Here is an 18,732-nt window from a genome sequence, read left to right as displayed (position 1 = left end):
CGTTTCAAGAAAATTGTATTTACTTTAAGTTCCCTTTTTGCAGTGTATAAAGCTAAACGTGAAACATGTTAATTTTTTAAATTCTTCTTGGAGTAAAACTGTATAGGTAAAAAATAAAATTGGTCAAAGTGACCAATCAGTTATGGTTTCTTTGCCATTGTAAATAATTAGAAGAAGTGTATTTAATGTTATGTCTTTAGTACAGGGGCCATAACCATTTCTACTGGGGCATGGGCCCCTGTTGGCCCCTGTCTAGAACCGCCCCTGGGTACGCTCTTACCTGTTCTGCACATCTTTTGTTCTCTTTTTGTTTCTTATGGTGTTCTTTCCATTACAGGCAACAAGTGACGGAGATTATCTTTGTCTTGAAAGCTATAAGCACTTTGATGGACTCACTAAAAAAGACCCAGCCAGAAAACGGTAAGAACCAAACTGTACCAACGCCAGGAGAAAGGGCCGCCTCATTTCCTGCTTATTAATGTTTTCCTCTGCTCCCCTCCGCCCCGCAGTGGACGGCAACACGTGGGCTCAGGTGATCGCTCTGTACCCCACGCTGGTAGAGTGCATCACCTGCTCTTCGTCAGAGGTGAGCGCAGCCCTGAAGGAGGCCCTGGGGCCCTTTAAAGACTTTATGCAGCCACCCGTCTCCAAAGTCCAGAACGGAGAGTCCTGACCGGACTTCCTCCACGCTCCCTGTTTTTATAATAATGAAGAAATCTTGAATCTGGATTCCTATCCCGGGTGCTTCATAAGTGCTTGGACATGAACTCCATTGACGACGACACGAAGAAAGGCCGGCTCAGACCCCACACGGATGACTCCAGAGTTAATACGCATCGTTGTGTGCTTTTCACATGAGCTAATGACACTTAAACCGCCGCCTCCATTCTCATACAGGCTGGCCGCAGTCGCCTGTTAACTACAAAAATAAAAAAGAGAAGTTGCAGTGTTGCCCTTGGGTTTTGTTGGTTTTATTCATCTGAATAGTGACGTACTGTGTGGAGGTAGCTTTGATTGTGTTTATTACGGGAGAAAAGGCAAAAGCTGATCTGAGAAAGGAAGAAAAAAAAAACAGATTTTTGTTTTCCACCATTTCCAGCAGTGACGTTCTTTCAAACCTTTATGCAAAAAAGAAAAGAAAAAAAAACAACAATCTTTAACATTCCACGTCATCTTCAGCCCTCCATCTGAAAAGGGATGTACATGTCTGTGTAAAATAAACGGGACATTTCTTCAATCGGCCGTCTGCTTGATTATAAGACATGCTCAATGCTTCTTACACCTTTATTCTCAGATTTGTTTCTTACATTGGTGAGTATAGAGAGCCTGAAAATACAGTGTTGTGACAAAGTATTCGCTTTCTAACAGATTTCTTCTCTTTTTACCTTTTTTTTTTCCCCACACTGACATGCCTCAGATAGTCAAACCCATTTAATGCCAGACAAAATTGCCTTATCATGGTTTCATTTGGGGGAAAATGTTATCCCAGCCAGCTTGGCCCTGGGGGAAACATTTGTTCTCCATTAAACCAAGTGGTCGTGCTTCCTTTTAATGGCTACAATCATCCAACGTTTGCAATAAAAGGTGACGAGGCTTTTACACCGCAGTTGAAGGAAATCCGGTCCGCTCCCCTGGCCGGTGTTGTCTTAGTCGTTCCACGTTGAAGCGTTTCTCGAACATAGAGGCGTTAACATCTTACCGTAGCAGACAAACTTAGGGTTTCTCTGGTAGAGAGCTGGACTGACGGTTCCATTTAAGGCCCTTTGCTGAGGACCTGAATCAGCAAAGCAACCTCAGACCGTCATACTACCACCACCATGTTTACCTGTTGGTACGGTGTTCTTGTTCTGAAATGAAAGTCCGGTCTCCTCAGTCCACGGAACATGATGGCAAAAGACTTTGGAATCACAAAACGCTTTTCTGTAAAAGGCTAGTTATGGAATAACATTTCAGAAAAGGTTAAACAGACGGACAAGCACGGTGGTGGAAGTGTGATGATCTGGGGAGCAATGACTAAATGCTCTCACCAGAAAATCTGTAAGCCAAATGTCTGGTTATCTGTTTGTGATGTAATGGCCAAGAACATTTAGTCATGTAGCATTTTTTTTTTAAATGGGAAAGTGTATATTAATGAATATACAATGTTACCGTAAATATACCCGATTCAGCAAAAGGCTAATTTCAGTTTGTAGTCCCATAAAGCAAAGACAGACATTCATACAGTTCCATACACGAAAATAAGAAATGCAATAAAAAAAAAACAAAAGTTATGTTTAAAATCAGAAAAACCTATTTTAAAGAGGCTTATATCAAATGCTATTATTACATGTTTACAAAACTGTTACAAAAATATGGGACTTTACCCATGAGAGATTTGTAAATAATTCAAAATTCTCAAAACTGTTAATTTTAGACAAAAAGTTATGTTTTGTCTAACATTAGACAAATGTGCTATTTAAAGCAAAACAGCAAGGTTCTAGACTAGAACCTTTGACTAGTAGTCAAAGACTGGAATCTGACTGGGATGCTGTGGCATGACTAAACGAGCTGTTCATGCTGGAATTAAAGCAATTCTACAATGAAAGGTGGGTGTTCTTCAATAACAACATAAAAGTATAATTGTTAATTACTGCACCAAACAGGTAGGTTTTCAAATAACTTTTCACATGGAGCCAGAATATTTAGGATTGCTTCTTTTCTTTTCTTTTCTCAATGAAAGAAATTATTTGAATAGTGCGTTTTGTATTTAATCAGATTATATCTGATTAAATACAGAATATTTAATATAATAAAAAATATTTGATATCTTTATCAAATATTTTTTATTCCACTTTACACAGCAAACATTTAACATTAAATACATGAACGTGTTTTTTGGATATAGAAACATACTTAGAAATATCTAAACACATTTAGCCCTTAGGTATTTTATGCACCACATGGTAGAAAGCCATTGAATTCACATTTTTAGGGTTTTTTAATTAGAAACTTTAAGCTGAAATGCGCACTATCATGCTGCGCAGTTTTCATCCAAGATGGAGAAATGTCCCTTTTTCTGTCCACAAGCGTGGTAATAAACATAAATTTTTAAATGAACCCACGTCAGCAAGCTTGCTCCCTCTGACCGGTGGGAGCTACCAGGCTAGGTCCTCCATTGATGGGTCACGTGAGGGGAAATGATGAGCCGCACGAGGGGGAGGATGGGGGCAGGTCTTGTTGGGCGGGGTTTCTCTCCGAGTTCAAGTGTGCAGGCAGGCAGGCAGCTCTCACTCAGTCAGACGAGGACAGGAGCAGGAATGGACGGACGTCTATCCGACACTTCTCGGCTTTTGCTTTACTTCCTCTCTTCTTCTTTTTTTTTTTTCCTTTTTACGCCTTGCTTTTTCTCGTCGGCCGCACCGTCGTCCGGCCGTGAACCACGTTACTGGCTGAGGTAGTAGTTTGTGCTGTTGGTCGGGTTGAGACACTGCCCGCTATGGAGATGACTGCGCAAGCTACTGCCTTGCTAGTGCTGGTGCCTCCGCTTCAGCCGAGGGACGAGGAGCAAGCTCCCCCTCCTCCTCTTTGCGCGGTTAGCGGCTCTCCCAGGTAACACACACCGCTGAAATTTCGCCGGGGTTTGTCTAAAGCGAAGGAATGGAATCGTTTTCTGTTTTTTATTTTTTTATTTAATTTAAAAAAAAAATGTATCGATGAAACCTTTCCAGAAGTGTGTCGTGTTTCTCAATGTATCACGTGCTTGAAAATAAAAGAGTACGAAGAAAAAAAAAAAAGCTTTGTCGTATGTAGTTTTTAATTTTTCACGTTTAAATTCAAGTACTGGAGCACAAACCCTGTTTATTATTATTATTGTTATTCTTTTAGGTGTGAATGTGAGGTGGGGGCGGGGGCTGCTCTCGTGGCCGGCTGGTGGACCGTGTGGGAATGAAGCATGTAGGTCAGCAGCGCTGTTGCTATGTGGAGAGCAGTGACGTGGCTCGCGCTTCACCACAGAGGTGTCCCACAATACATCTGCTGCTGCCGCCGCTGTCCCCGGCTGTCCTTTGTTGGCAGCGCTGCCGGTTCCCATCTCTCCCTGCGCCCCCAAACGCCTCCTCTATGCAGGATCCGTGCATTAAGTTCACTCCAGTCCCATAATAAGCTGCCCATCGTGCCCAGTCTTGAAGGCCGCCCCCCCCTCCTCCTCCTCCTCCTCCTCCTCCTCCTCCACACACACACCATTGTGACCTGATCCCCACCGACCCCCCCACCCCAGTTCAGCGGGGAGCAGTTGCTCTGAGTTAACCTCTGAGAGCCTCCCTTTGCTGCCCAGCAGCATCCAGCAGCTCATTGGTCTGCCGGCAGGGGTGGGGAGCGGGACGCGTGAGGAGCTTTGATTGGCTGGAAGCCTGGGTCGATGAATCCTGGAAAAGGGGGCTGCTTTCTTGCGGGGGAGACCCTCTCGCAGCCACCCGTTCGGAGGCGGAGGAGCACCGATTCCTGCTTTGACCTTCTCTAAGAGGAGCGACTGTGAAATATTTATGACTTCACACGTGACACGATGATGGTGCCGGGCCCACGGCTCCCTCTTCTTCTCCCGCTTTACCCACCCGCGCCTGTGCTGATCCGGCCCAACACGTTCTCCTCCAGAGCCCACGCGTGGCTGGGTGCAAGCTGGGGATGGTTGGACTTTCTGTGATGGAAGCTCCCCCAGTTGAAGAAAAACACGCGACGTGGTCAGTGATGCTGTGCAAAGGTCCAGCAGCAGGTCTAGCTGACGTAACGCAGGATGCGGTGTGGGTGGGGGGGGGATGAAGGCAGCACATCATTCATCATGCTCCAGCTGTGAAGACGAGCCAGCCAGCGGATCAGTGAGCAGCACCTGAGCCATGCCGGAGATAAATCACACTCTGCCTCTCAGGAGCAAACGTGTCCCTTCTGACGCATTATGACCAGAGACCTGAATGTGTTTTACTTTTATGGGCTAGACCAGGGGTCTGCAACCTGTGGCTCTTAATAACTTCGGCTGCAAATTATATTTGTTATATTTAAATGTAATGATAAATGCAGGCTTTAGCAAATTTTTTTCTTGGAATAACTGCTTTTAATTTTCACAACAGAATGATGCTAAAAGTGCCAGTAATATTTAATTTTAAATCAATATTTTTTTCATTATGTTGGAAACTATGGTTTTCTTTACACCACTATCTACAAATATCAACATCCCATCCATCTTTTTTTTTCCACCTCAAAATAGACAAAAGGCTGTTTCTTTAACAACAGATTCTTTACAGTAGATCTTTATCAAAAATTATAACTTGTCTTTTTTTCAAAAGGCCAGGCAACATTTGCGCCTCTGAACGAGTTTAACTCAAGTGGACTGTAGGATAAATGGCCCTTTAGACTGTAAAGGTTGCAGGCTCCTGGCCTTGAACAACACAAAGTGACTCGTTCAGTTGCCAAGATTTAAAAAAAAAAAAAATTGTTTTAATGTCTTTTTTCCTCCCCAACCATAATTCTGGGTAAAAAAAATTTATATTTGGCCTCCACGTATAATATTCCCAAATAAGATCAAGTGCAAACGTTTCCTTTTGGAAGTCACCTGATTATTAAGAGTGTATTTCTGGTTACGTTCACATTAAAGCTGCGCTGAAGACGGCTGGTTGAAGCAGTAGCTCACATTCTCTGTCGAGTTTAGGTTTAGACTGATAGACTTTGACTAGGCCATCCTAACACATTAGTGTGCCTTGATCTAAACAACCCCAGGAGCTCTGGCTGGTTGCTGAGCCACCTCCCTGTATATGGATACAAAATCAAGCTACTTTTCTCATATTAAATTTTTATTTCTATTTTACTTTAATGTAAAACTCCCTGTTCGGACGAGTCGCACCTTTCGGGGCAGATGGGAGCACCAGCAGCCTCCTCGTTAGCCCACGCCCTCTCTATCATCAGGTTCCCTTTTTTGTGCGTGCGACGCATGAAAGAATGAAGAAGCTTTGAGGTGGGGGCCGGCGGACGGCCTGCGGTGGGTCTAATGCTTTACTTTCCTCCATACATTGATCAGCATCTTACTCAGCATCTCCTTGGGGTCCGTCCACGGGTGGGGCGGGGGTGCTGTGACCTTGGAAAAAACAAGCCACCCACAGCAGTGACTCTGCCATCGCTGCCGTCATCCAATCTGGACCACACACACACACACACACACACACACACACACACACACACACACACACACACACACACCCGGTGAGAGTAGGAGTACAGTGCCAGATCAGTGCTGGCCTGACTGGAGGCGGATGTGGCGCTGGTTCTGAGGCAACCAGATGGTCCTTTCGAGCTCCTGCAGCGAAACCCAGGAATGTGTGGCTTAATGCCTCCCTGTGCCAGGGAAGCTCTTAATCTCCGTAGGTTTGTGTGGAGGAAACGCAGAAGGGGGGGCAGAAGCTCCGATCTCAGGCGAGGCGTATTTGCTCAGGGTGCGTTCTGACATTTTGACTCTGCAATGATTATTTGCGCTAGTTTCCCCAGAGGCCCATCAGGCAGCAGATCGCGTTCTTTAAATATCGGCGCTACGTCTGGCGGCGCCTCCCGGGCTGCTTTGACGTGCAGCTCTCCTCCTGCTGCCCATCTGGGCATGTTACGGCGGCCTCAGTCATCTCCTCCGTCACGCCACCTACGGAGACCACGCGTTTTGGACCCGTCCTCTTCCCGTTTTCTCTTTCCGTCCTGGCGTTACGGTGTTTCGCAGAAAGATTCCCACCCAACCAGAAATCAATAGCAGTGCATAATTGTTAAAACAAAAAAAACCGTGGAAATAAATCTGTAAAAGTCCCCTTTTGAAAGGCCGAGGTGTTTGGCGTATACGCCGCTGAACGTACGTATCCAGGAGGAAACGCGATGGCGGTGGCAGCGTTGTGCTGCGGGGGTGCTTCTCTTCCTCAGGGACAGTGAAGCTGGTCACAGCGGAGGGGAGGACGGATGCAGAGCCGGCTCCCGTTGTACATAAAGGCCTCCAGAAGGTGGTTCTGCTGAATATTAATTCACGTCTGGTGGTGAATAATAAAATGCACGCCACACTATTCAGATTCCTGTTCCATTTTAGCGCTTTTCATGATGCTGTCCCTCACAGAACAGCCGGGTCTGTAGCTACTGAGAGGAAATTGCACAGGGGGTCTCTGACGACCCAGAGCAGCGCTTGCTCTGGGTTTTACTTGAAGGGAATCAGATTAAAAGGATCTAAACGCAAAACGTTTTTGGCTTTTCATTTGTATAAACTGTTCATAACCAAGTATGATTGCCCTTCCCCATCTCAATTAGGCACTCTTGCGTTGCCCTATCACTTCAATTTCCAAATAAAGTTCAAGTTTGTGGTTGTAAAGTGGCAAAGCATGGGAAAGCAAAAGGGGTGTGAACAGGGGCGGTTCTAGACAGGGGCCAACAGGGGCCCATGCTCCTGTAGAAATGGCCCTGGCCCCTGTTATGGCCCCTGTACTAAAAGCATGATGTTAAATAAACTTCTCATAATTATTTGCAATGGCAAAGAAACCATAACTGATTGGTCACTTTGACCAATATTATTTTTTACCTATATAGCTTTGCTCCAAAAAGAATTTAAAACTTAAGATGTTTCACGTTTAGCTGCATGTTTCAGGTCTGAAACCTGCAGTTCCAGAGCCACAAGTGGCTCACTTAATATTATTACACAGTTGAATATTGCCATTTTATTGTTTTTAAATGTTTTTGTTCTGTGCCCCTGTGAAAAAACACTGGCCCCACCTTGGCCCCACCTTGGCCCCCCTGGTAAACTTGGTCTAGAACCGGCCCTGGGTGTGAATACTTTTGCCAAACAACGTAGCCTATAGTTGATCCACGCCATCGAACCACCAGGAAAGATTGTGCAGTTGCTTTTCCACAAAATAGTTCCTTATTCTGCTCATCCTGGAATGCCTTTTCGGTTCGGCTCATTTTATCGCATCCCTTCTCGTTTTTCCGGACCAGTCGGGTGTCGGATTGCCTCCCCCCCCCCCCTTCATCCTCGGCCATGAAACCTTTAACCGTCCTCACAGCCTCCTGTGAAGCGATCCCCTTCATTCACACTCTCAGGCAGGAAAGACTAATCACTCTGACAGGCTGTTTTTGCAGCACATCTGCTGCGGCAAAGGAAGCCTCCAGCCAGGAGCTCCGGCACTTCTTGGCTTTTACTATCAGATTTCTGTAAGCGGACCCCTTTATAATCGCATCAAAGTTGCAGCTAAAATGCGAGATATCGTTTTTTTTCTTTGTTTTTTTTCCCAACCGAGAATTGCAGCTCTGTTACAGCACTCGCGTACTTGCACTGGAGTAATAATTCTCCATGAATCTTTTTCTTCTTTTTTTTAACCATAAAAACAGCAAAGAACTACAAAAAGTGTCTTTATAATGAAGTTTTGTGGATGCTTTTCTTTTTAAAACTATTCTGATTTTAAAAATGGCATGGCGTGGTCCTGAAAAGCAGAGAGTGTCCACTGGATTGTTTTTTTTTATTTGCACTTAAATGAACTGACTCCATCCCGCGTTTTACATCAGCGACGGCCACCAAGATCACATCTAAACAGTCAAACTATGGAAAAACCACTGGATCAGAACATGATTGCAGAGATATAAAGTGCTATACAGTACTATTCACACCACTTGGAACTTTTTTTGCCCCCATTTTGTCGCATTGCATAAACAAGCTCACTGTGTCCAATATGGTACACAGTGTTTCAACATGTTTTAGGGACCCTCAACTCTGATAGCCCAAAATAAAATAAAAGCAGCCACCGGCTAGCTTCAGGCGTCTGCCTGTGGGTGTACACCCCAGAGCTTTAGAGAAGAAGCGGCATCGTGAACACTGAAAGTCCTAGAGAGGTTTAAAGCAGGAGTGGATTATAAAACAAGCTCCCAAGCTTTGAACATCTCTGAGAATCCACCACGGGAGGACGGGAACCCACGGCACAACTGTAAGCCAAACAAAGGGAGCAATAAATCAGAAAAGCAGCCAAGGGGCCCGTGGCGACTCTGGAGGAGCTGCAGAGATGCACTGTCAAAAAGATAAACATGACGCTTGACAATGGCGAGAAGAAAACAATCGTCAGAAGAAAACCTGCAGTTTTTCTTCTGAAAGCATGACTAAAACGAACGTGTCCGACCTACATGCAAAACATCCTGGTCGCATAATTTCCTCAGCGCAGCGTGGTAGTGGTAGCATCGTGGTCAGGGAAGGACTTTCTTCCACAGGGACAAGGGAGCAACCTATTAGGAAAAAAGGCCTGAGACTGGGGCGCAGGTTCACTTCACCAGGATGACACTGAATAACTAGCCAGAGCTACAAAGGGATGGTTTACACCAAAGCATATTTACATTTTACAATGGCCTAGTCAAAGCCCGGAGCCAAACTGTATTGGCAATAAGTAACAAGAATTAAAATTTGCTGTTCACAGACTGACTGCGCTCGAGCTATTTTGCAAAGAAGCTGAGAGGCAAAAAACGTCAGTCTGCAGATGAACAAAGCTGGTAGAATACCAACTAAAGGTATTTCTAGACAGCATTGACTGAAGGAGGAGGGGAAACAGATTTCTACCAAACCTTTCAGACTTTACTATGTAAAATGATACTCCGCTCTGTGTCGCTATTGCACATAAAATCCCAACAAAGAACACTGAAGCTGGATACAAAATGTGTACAAGTTTAAGGGGTGTGAATACTTTTGCAAGGCACTGTAAATGAAGTTACCGTGTACCGTGTTGCACTCTCGGCGGGGACCGACACAGCAGTGATCACAAGAATCCACCTGAACAAAAGCACGGAAAGCCACCGGGTCTGACAATATTGATTGTAGAGAGATATAAGGTGATTGTCCACTTAATAGTCACCGTTTACGGGTGTTATTTAGGAGCACTGTATGACAAATGGTACAAAAAAGAAAAACAGTAGATTTGTTTTTTTACGTTGGAGGCACCTATTCAAAGGAACGAGGAAGAGGAAGACAAAAAGTTGGCAAAGTGCAACAGAAAGAGGCCTTTTGTTCTTTCTATCCGACTCTGAGCTGAAGTCAAACCTGGGCCCGCTGTTTCTAGTTCCTCCGTTTCTGCTAAATTTAGCTCACCAAAATAATACCGGAGGCCTGTTTTACAGAATTCCTCCATGCAGCCGAGTTACTTTAATTTGACATGTGCCTCCCTGTCAGTGTTGAGACCTTTTTTTTCCCCACTTTTCTCATAGGTTATGCAAATATTCCATGAATCCTACCTTTTATCAAATGCTGTGCAGATATTTACACGGATCACATTTATAAATATTGTGCATTATCGAGTAACAGCAATCCTGAGATGCACGTCACCGCACTGTCCGCGAGAGTCTACGCTCCCAACGCTGTTCCTCGGGGCAAAGTTAAAGATGGCTTCCTCGAGACTTTAAAAAAAAAAAAAAAAATGTAGTTCAAGTCATCATCAGTTCCTTTCATTGTTTGGTTTCTCGGTTTCTTCTTTAGAGTAACGGAACAGACCAAAATAGACCACGGCGATGAACCGGAAACCTGGACAGAAATCCCAGTTCGGAGCAGAAACGGCTGGGATCCTTCAGGAAATCCACACAAAAGCACTTCTTTGCCAAACAGGGACGGGGGGGAAACCGAGAAGGTCACGCCGGGGTTGTGGGTTGTAGTTGCGTAGAACGCTGCTAGTTCTGCTTGTTTCCATACGCGAGCGGGATGATGTAGACGGAGATGTCGTCTCCAGAGCCCAACCGGTCGCTGGATATCCTCCAACCGCGATCCTTCAGCTCCCCGCGAGCTCTCATGACAAGGTCTTGAGCTGCCATTGTGTACCTGTCGAAGCAGACATGATTAATGAGCGCGGCGTGTTTACCGTAAGGTAATATCCAGCAAAGTGAATACGAAGATTTGACTAAAAAAACAAACAAAAAAATCACATTATTTAACTAAAGACCAAAAAAAATTATCAAATGAAGGGTGAAACTATGCCTGGAGGAGTCGTCTGAAAGTCACCAGATAAATGTCTGGCAAGCTTTATTCCCCGTTATCAGTGAAACTTTTAATCTAAATGTTTTAATGATCGTGTGATCTCGAGTAGACGGCTCTGTTCAGCCGCTCTGAGCGGGACGGGGTGAGCAGGATGTCAGGCCTGACTTGACTGGCTGCAGCTGTGCTCGCCGCCAGGACGGGAGAACGTGCCTGTGCTGGTCGTCTGGGTCGCAGTTGGCCAGGAAACCAGTGACCGCTTCAGCCACTTCCTGGTTAGAGAGGACGTCCCACAGACCGTCGGTTCCCAGAATCAGGACGTCATCTGCTCCATGCTCGTACTGCGATAAGGGGTAAACTCTGACCTGGAGGCAGACAGAGAAACGGCAAGAGTGAAGACTAAGCAGTCTGATGAAAGAACTTTAAAAAAAGAGTCTTTCCAGTTGTTGTTTTTTTAAACACAGCAAAGGGGTTTCAACATTACGGTGTTTGTCGTCATAATAACAAGCTGCAAAGAGTGTATTTCATATCCAGGTTATGTCTATGGCTGGTAGTGCGGAGCTGCTACTGAAAAAGGCAGATCAGTGGAGCTAATTATAGGGTGTGGCTCACTCAACACTATTTACCCCTCGTTGACTATTGTCTTAAATTTGACGCGAACCACCAGCACACACACAAGGTGGCATTTTTACACCTTTAATGCCTATGAATGCATATTCAAGACATACAAAGTTTGGCATTGGAAGCACTGTGCTGCCACCTAGTGGTGGTTGGAGCCACGCCCAATCATAGCTAACTTGCATACTAAGTGCCTAAATTCATAGATGCTCTCACAATCCGTTTATGGGGTAAATAAGGTTAAACAAAGTTTTTTATGAAGAGCACACTTGCTATCAACATTTACTCTAACTTTTTTGTTCAAGAACGTATCTATTTACTTTTACCTGCTAAACAGCAAACTAAACATGCTCTATTTGAATGAAACAAAAGAAAGTAGTCAGATTCTTGTAGGAAATAGATCTGTAAATCATTGTAAAATATCAACAGGGTGTCACATAGTTCCCTTTTTAATATCGTTTTATTATTGTTTAGGTTAGTTGTTTTGTTCTGGAAATGGTTTGAGTCTATTCTCAGCAACAGGGAGAGGATATAGGTCAGTCTGTCTTTGAAAATGTTTGCTGTATTAAGCCAGGAGAAATGAACGGTTGCTCTCAAGTCTGCTTTTTAATAAAAAGCACCCAGATTAGCCCCTCCTCTTAATTTACTGACATGTTAAAAGAAGAGCAAAAAAAAAAATCAATTTAAATTAAAAATTATTATTTAAAATAAAATTGTCAGAGAAAATTCCCGTAAAAAATGCCCATCTGCGGCTCCCTAATTTGTATCATTGCTGAGTTTTGGCTGGAGGCAACACAACATTATACCATGGGGCATCAATGGGCCCCCAGGCCACACGTTGGACATCCTTGGAGTAATGCTTATATTTTTAATTATTTATAATTTCAAAATAAAAAAATCAGAAAGAGCTTTAGGGTTCCCATCACACGTAAACACCCTCGTTAGCATGCGGTGAAGCCAATTCTTAGACTGTAATAACGTTTTTTTTCAGGAAGCGTGTGAAGTTGTGCTTGTGAAATGTTTGCAGCCTCACAAGAAAAACCTTTTAATTCTGTAAAATTTGGGGGGCCGTCTGTCATACGCTGCGCTGCTGAAAACTACCACCTGGGCCTCAGATTGCACCATTCAGGTGGTGGGATGATCTGTACTAAGCCAAACTAAAAATAGTGAATGTTAAGTGTGCACGGTGACACGTCCAAACCTCTTTTTTTTCGTCTGCTGCAGCGGGAGAGTCGGCCACTCACAGCAGACAGCTGAGGCCGCTGCGATAACGGCGCAGCACACAGCCACCGTGAAGGTAGTGAAACTTGACGGGCCTCAGTCTGGGTGAGGTTGTAAACTTCATGACTCGTGACAAAAGAAAACGCGGGTGATCCAATAATTCCTGGATTTCTCAATACAGCAGCAAAATGTCCCTGGAGGAGGGACGGTGGTCCGAACACACAATCTAAATCTGAATTTTAAGGTCACATTTAAAAGAGAAAATCATTTAACAACAGCATGTACATGTTACAGGAGGGTTTTATGTAATTCTACAGAGTGCCTTCTCACACATAAATCCTTTACACTTACTTTTTTCAGCATTTATTAATCCGACGAGACAACAATGGCAGCGTGACACACCTAAGAGGAACCTCAGAGAAGGAGGATGAACTGTGACTGAACTCCGAGGAAGTGACTCAAGGATCAAGAGAGTTCACAGCTTTCATGACTAATGCAACTGAGTGCAGTTGCCGCTAAGAGGGAAAGAATTGCAGGGAGCGTACGTGCATCTTAAGAAACACAGCTCGCAGAGGGTGCTCTTAATGGCAAACTGCATTTTTAATTGTTTCCTTTGACATTTTCTTTTATTGAATGCATACGCTTTCCTGTGGATAAACACAGCGTAGCACTGAAAAATGGTCTGAGTAAAACTAGAGGTTTTGGTTCTCCCTCCATGTTTTAATCAGCGGCAAATCCACGTTATCTCCATGATGCAAAAAGAATCAGGCTATGAGTACCAAAAACTATGAGAGGAATGTATACAAGTTGATGACGACAAACACCCAGAGAACAGCTGAAGCACTAAGTAGGGCAACAAGGATGATAACCAATTTTAAGATTATTTAAGTTAATTTATACCATGGTCTGGGTGAATAATCGATTCTGATTGGCTGCAGGGTGTTTGTTATAAAGCGCCACAATACACCTATAAAAAAGTTCTGGTCAAATAGCCTGATTGATCTAAATTACTGGGCTGGCTCAAACGTTAGCTGGTAAATGGCAAGACGGTTGACGCTGGTTAGCTTGGCAATGCGTCACAACGAGGGTTTTTAAATAGTTCTCTCAGCCGCTTCTTGTGAAAAACGTACGATTTTAACAGTGAAAAATAAAACATTAAAGTATTAAGAATTGATTGAATTTTTTTTTGTAAGTGACCATGGTATGAGCGGGATAATGCCCTTGGAGGTGTCCATTATCAGGAATTAATGGACTTTGCGGAAGCAACTGAGTCGGATGCTTGACGCCTCCGCGTCGTCCATTAATTTACGATAATGGACACCTCACCAGGCATTATCCCTTGCATAACTTATACCTGCATGTGACCCATCATTTAGTAATGCTTTTTAAGGTTTTCTTCAACAATTTTACATCTAATTTGAATAAACACTGAATGTGGTCAAAGAATTAACATTTATGATGAAAACCTCCCGAACGAACGCAGCTGAAGCATAGTTGTTCTGATCTTGAACTACGGTGGTGGAAACGTCAGTCTTTGCGGTTGTTGAGTTGCCTCACTGATTGGGCAGTTTTCACTTCTGAGCCGCTTTAATATCACACTGGCCAAAGCGGGGTCTGCGTTGGAGACTTGTGTTGGTTAAACGACCAACACAAACGAGGAAGGCGGTCATGAAGCAGAACTGTTCTGTATTAAGCTGAGAGTGATTGTAGAGTGTTGCTTAGCATGCTAACCAGCTGATTTTGCAGTGTTAGCTTAGCCAGCTAACACTGCAATGCCAATGCATGTCGTAGTTTGAGTTCTGAAATACTGAAGGGAAATGGCAGCAGCTTCGCATAAGAAGAATAATGTTGCGCTAACGTAGTGAAAATCCTATATAAAAGTATTGAAATGCAAATTCTTTATCAGATTAGACTGCTTGAAGGCAATTGAAGATGACCAACCTGCAACTATGGATAACGAATGTACATATATAAAAAATTACACACCTGTTACGTTACAGATATCTGAAGATAAAGTTAAACCACTCTAGAAGCACGACCAGCGGAAATGCCATACTTTGTGATTTCTGGGTTGTCTCGGAGATTGGGCAAATTTGATTCTTTACTGTTTTTTTTAATCATACAAAGTCAAAGTGGTATTAAAGTGCCTCAGTTGCAAACTGGGATTGTATTTGTAAGCATACAGGCAAAATTATTTACCAAAGCTGAGATGTCGCTAATGCACCTTTGCAATGAAAAGAGAGCCACTCACGAACCTCCAAGAACATGCAGTGCTTCTTGCAACACTAGACAGCTACGTGATGTGGAAGTGATCATCGGACGCATACCTCTGGGCAGCAGGACAAGAAGGGCTTGATGTAAATGTTGGAATCGTGCACCCTCAGATTGTGGTCCCCGAAACCTCTTGTTACCCCGATGGTCGCCAGCACGCGAGCCTGCAAGAAGATCAGACGTCTGTTAAAGCGATCGGCAGCAAACCCTGCGCTGCTTCAGGGCCCTCGACTTCTTTGCCTTCCTCGTATTTTGTGGCCCATTTTTTGAAATGAATATCCGACATCCATCTCTGCCGTGCAGAGAGACACGAGGGAGATGGTGCAGCCTTCCAAGAAAATGTGTTCGCGCTCCAACTTGGCTCCGATTTTCAAAGCTTTGGCCCTAATTTTTTGCTGGTCAGGATAAATTACAGAGATCTGGGGATGTGATGACGTTGCTCTCAGCCAAAGAACATGAGAAGCCGACAGACCACACAGTTAGGAAACAAGTCATCAGTCATCATTTATTACTTATGAATGTGCCATTTAAACATGGTTGTTTAAACAAATCTTATGAGAATATATAAAATTGTTGTAAAAAAAAACATTTACAGTATGTGTATTTCTTGCTGTATGTTTTTTTTGCATCAAATTGAATTAAAAGTTAAGAGTAAACCGCATCAAACGGAGGAAAAAAAAAGGAGGAATGTACACCGACGAGGGTTAATTGACTCTACTGTACAGGGAAAGGGTACATGAGGGTAAGCGAGGCCTGGTTGCAAAGAGCTCAGATCAGTATGCAGGGCGGCGTTGCAGCCGTTCAAAGCAGCGGCTAAACTCTTCCAACGGAGAAGGGGAAAACATCCCGGGATTATTCATCCCGGCGCTGGGGCCCAGCAGGCATCGCGCCGGGGCTTTGAAGTGCTCTGGCGTTTCTCTCCTTCACACAAAGCTCCCCTCACCCTATCTGGCCATCCATCTCCACGTCCAACTTCAAAGGGGGCAGGACAAGGACCTGGGAGGGAGGAAAAACCTGGATGTGGTTGCAGGCCGAGGGGCGCTGCAGGGTGACGTCTTGCTCCCAGCATCAGTCAAACATAAGAAGGCCACACTGGGAACGTGTCTGTCTTTGACCTTTTCAATACATCATGAGTATGATGCTGCACTGTAATCACAACATCACAGTTGCAAAAAACCAACGGTAAACGATCACATGACCTTTTCTTTTTATCTCTGTGCCAAGACACAGATAAGGTCGCTCAGAACTTTATGGTTTTAGGTTTATGTTCCAATGCCTAGCAAATACTTTGAAACCGCATGAAGATGTTCACCTTATGTCATATCACAACCACAAATAAAGGTTTTTCTGCTGAATTGAGTTAAGAACTTTGACAAGGCCAATGTAACTTGAATATGCCTTTACTTGAACTGTTGCGTTGCAGCTCTGGCTGTGTGCTTAGGGTTGTGGACTAATGTTCCCGAAATCCTTCACAAAACAGCTGCATTCATACCAAGATTGAATTACACACAATCAGAGTCTATATAATAGTGTGGTCACTTCTAAAAGGAAGTGGTTGGACTGGATTTCATTAGGATTATCACAGTATAGAGAGGTGAAAATAAATGCGATTTTCCGATTTGGAAAAACCTTTGAAAGCCGTATCATCTTTTATTTAGCCGTTATTTAACCAACATTGCCCTGAACGCACCATCTCCATGGAGAAACGTGGTTGTGGTAACATCATGCTTGGGGATGCTCTTCTTTGGGAAGTTGGGACTGAGAAGCTATTTTTCTAGACCTATTAGGAAGGCAGATACACATACAGCTGTAACTGCATACAAGATTTCATATCTTTATTTGTTAAAAAATTATCCTGTTCCTTAAACTTCACAATTATTATTACTTAGTTTGTCCTATCATCCCCCCCTAAAAATTTGATTTGAAAAAAAGCAAAAATGAAAAAAAACAAAAGCTAGAGCTATGTATGGAGGCACATGGTGGGTAGCAGCTGAAAGTAACATACTGTAACCATGTAAGTAAAAATTTTCAAATTTATTTGTTTCTCTCTGCAACAGATAGCACAGATGGGAGTCATTTCATCCAACTCTGGCTCTCTTTTAGAGCTACATTTCCCCCATGTAAATAAACACTGTCCTGTCGGATTGGCAATTCTTGTTGAAAAACAGGCCCACAAATGAGTCCCGCTGACCCGTACAGTGGCAGGAGGGGGTTGACTTATGGTGCTCTGAGAGGTTTGATTACAGTCGAGGCTTTCATGGCCGCAGATAACTCTGTCAGTGAGTGGCTGCCAAGCAAATGCTTACCTTCTTCCCCTCGCCGTAGATCAGAGGAAACTTCAGGTCATCGTCCTCTATGGTTTTATACGCCCTGAGCAAGAGAAAGATGACATTTTAATGGGTTTCTTATGGCTTATGGCAGGCGTTGTGTTTATAAACGGAAGTTGCACTGATTCCGGCTTTAAGCCCGGCCTCTGCCAAGGTGGACACCTCAGAGAAGACGACTGGAAGGAGAATATGGTGGAAAAGAAACTGTAACAGCATAATGATATTTTCTTCTTTATAAGAGATTTGTTGGTATCACAAGCAACTTAGCTAGCATTAGCTTACTCCATTTGCTTATGCCAACAGGCTATAGGCCTAATATATGTTAAAATGTACTAAAATATTAATATTAACTAATAAACTAATATTACCTAAAATACTAACATGAGCCTTTTGGCTAACTCTAATTGGTTATCTACACTACCAAATTCTGCATTCTGGTTGCCTCGTCAGAACTTCTTGTTTTTCCAACTGAAAAACTTGAAAAATCCAACTTCACATAACCCACCAATACTTCATTTGCAAGGCTAACGAATATTCATATACTAAAATTAGTTAAAATTCTAATGTTAGCAAACCTGCTATTGTTAGGATGTTGGGTACATTGAGTGCATTAGCTCAATGTTTACAATACCTATATGCTAAAAAATACATATGCTAGCAAGCATGCTAAAATAGTGTTAGGCACACTTAAAATCCTTAAATGTTCTAAAAAAAATTATGGTGCCTTGATATATGATTACCAATGTGCTTAGTGACGAATTTTATGTGGTACAATGCACTCAAAAATCAGTTAAAATGTCTAACTACCATTTTGGTTAGCAACATAGTCGCTCCACTCAATGGATATTCAGAGCATTACGGTACACTGTGTCACTACCTCATCAGACCCCTGAGCTGTCTACAAGACTGCCTGACTGTAATGTATAAACTAGAAGTGCATTCATGGCAGCCCACGCATGGAGTACGCGCTAGCAACAATATACCAAGTAAGTTAATGCAATATAAAAGTTACGTTTATTTTGGCCTTATGTTAGAAACAGGGCAGTGTTGTCCAACTATTCTGTCCCCCTGGGACGGAGTGATATTACACACTTGGGAAGATGAATGCGCCTTATGGTCCGGAAAATATGGTACTCTGTCTACCTATGATTAGCTAAATTGTTACTGTTAGTTAAGCTAACACACCAATACTAGCATATGAGCTAATGCTAGCAAGTCGTGAAAAACTAAGGCCTGCAAGTTAAAATCAAATAAATTGACAATGTGTGTGCTACATTACCTGTTACGCTAAAGTCCGGTAATAGCATTTCAAAATAT

At 43.4% G+C, this 18,732-nt stretch overlaps 2 protein-coding genes across 5 annotated transcripts in view; one reads left to right on the top strand and one right to left on the bottom strand.

The window, feature by feature from the left end:
• mon2 (MON2 homolog, regulator of endosome-to-Golgi trafficking) overlaps positions 1–1,237 on the top strand; it is a 52,726-nt gene extending 51,489 nt beyond the window's left edge. For all 4 annotated transcript variants that reach the window (XM_012867518.3, XM_012867504.3, XM_012867510.3 and 1 more), the window contains 2 exons: positions 338–420; positions 510–1,237. In XM_012867518.3, the coding sequence (XP_012722972.2) occupies positions 338–420; positions 510–673 (247 nt within the window). In that variant the 3' untranslated portion in view covers positions 674–1,237. The remainder of the gene's footprint in view (positions 1–337; positions 421–509) is intronic.
• A 7,256-nt stretch (positions 1,238–8,493) lies between these two features.
• The window catches only part of ppm1h (protein phosphatase, Mg2+/Mn2+ dependent, 1H), a 43,826-nt gene continuing 33,587 nt past the window's right edge, over positions 8,494–18,732 (bottom strand). The window contains exons 7-10 of the mRNA XM_036132487.1: positions 17,395–17,458; positions 15,145–15,252; positions 11,192–11,343; positions 8,494–10,825 (exon numbers count right to left, since the gene is read on the bottom strand). Of these exons, the coding sequence (XP_035988380.1) occupies positions 10,678–10,825; positions 11,192–11,343; positions 15,145–15,252; positions 17,395–17,458 (472 nt within the window). The 3' untranslated portion in view covers positions 8,494–10,677. The remainder of the gene's footprint in view (positions 10,826–11,191; positions 11,344–15,144; positions 15,253–17,394; positions 17,459–18,732) is intronic.

This window comes from Fundulus heteroclitus, unplaced genomic scaffold (genome assembly GCF_011125445.2).
Source record: "Fundulus heteroclitus isolate FHET01 unplaced genomic scaffold, MU-UCD_Fhet_4.1 scaffold_52, whole genome shotgun sequence".
NCBI classification, from domain to species: Eukaryota; Metazoa; Chordata; class Actinopteri; order Cyprinodontiformes; family Fundulidae; genus Fundulus; species Fundulus heteroclitus.
Note: the sequence above shows the minus strand (reverse complement) of the source record. Positions and strands in the feature narration are given on the sequence as shown.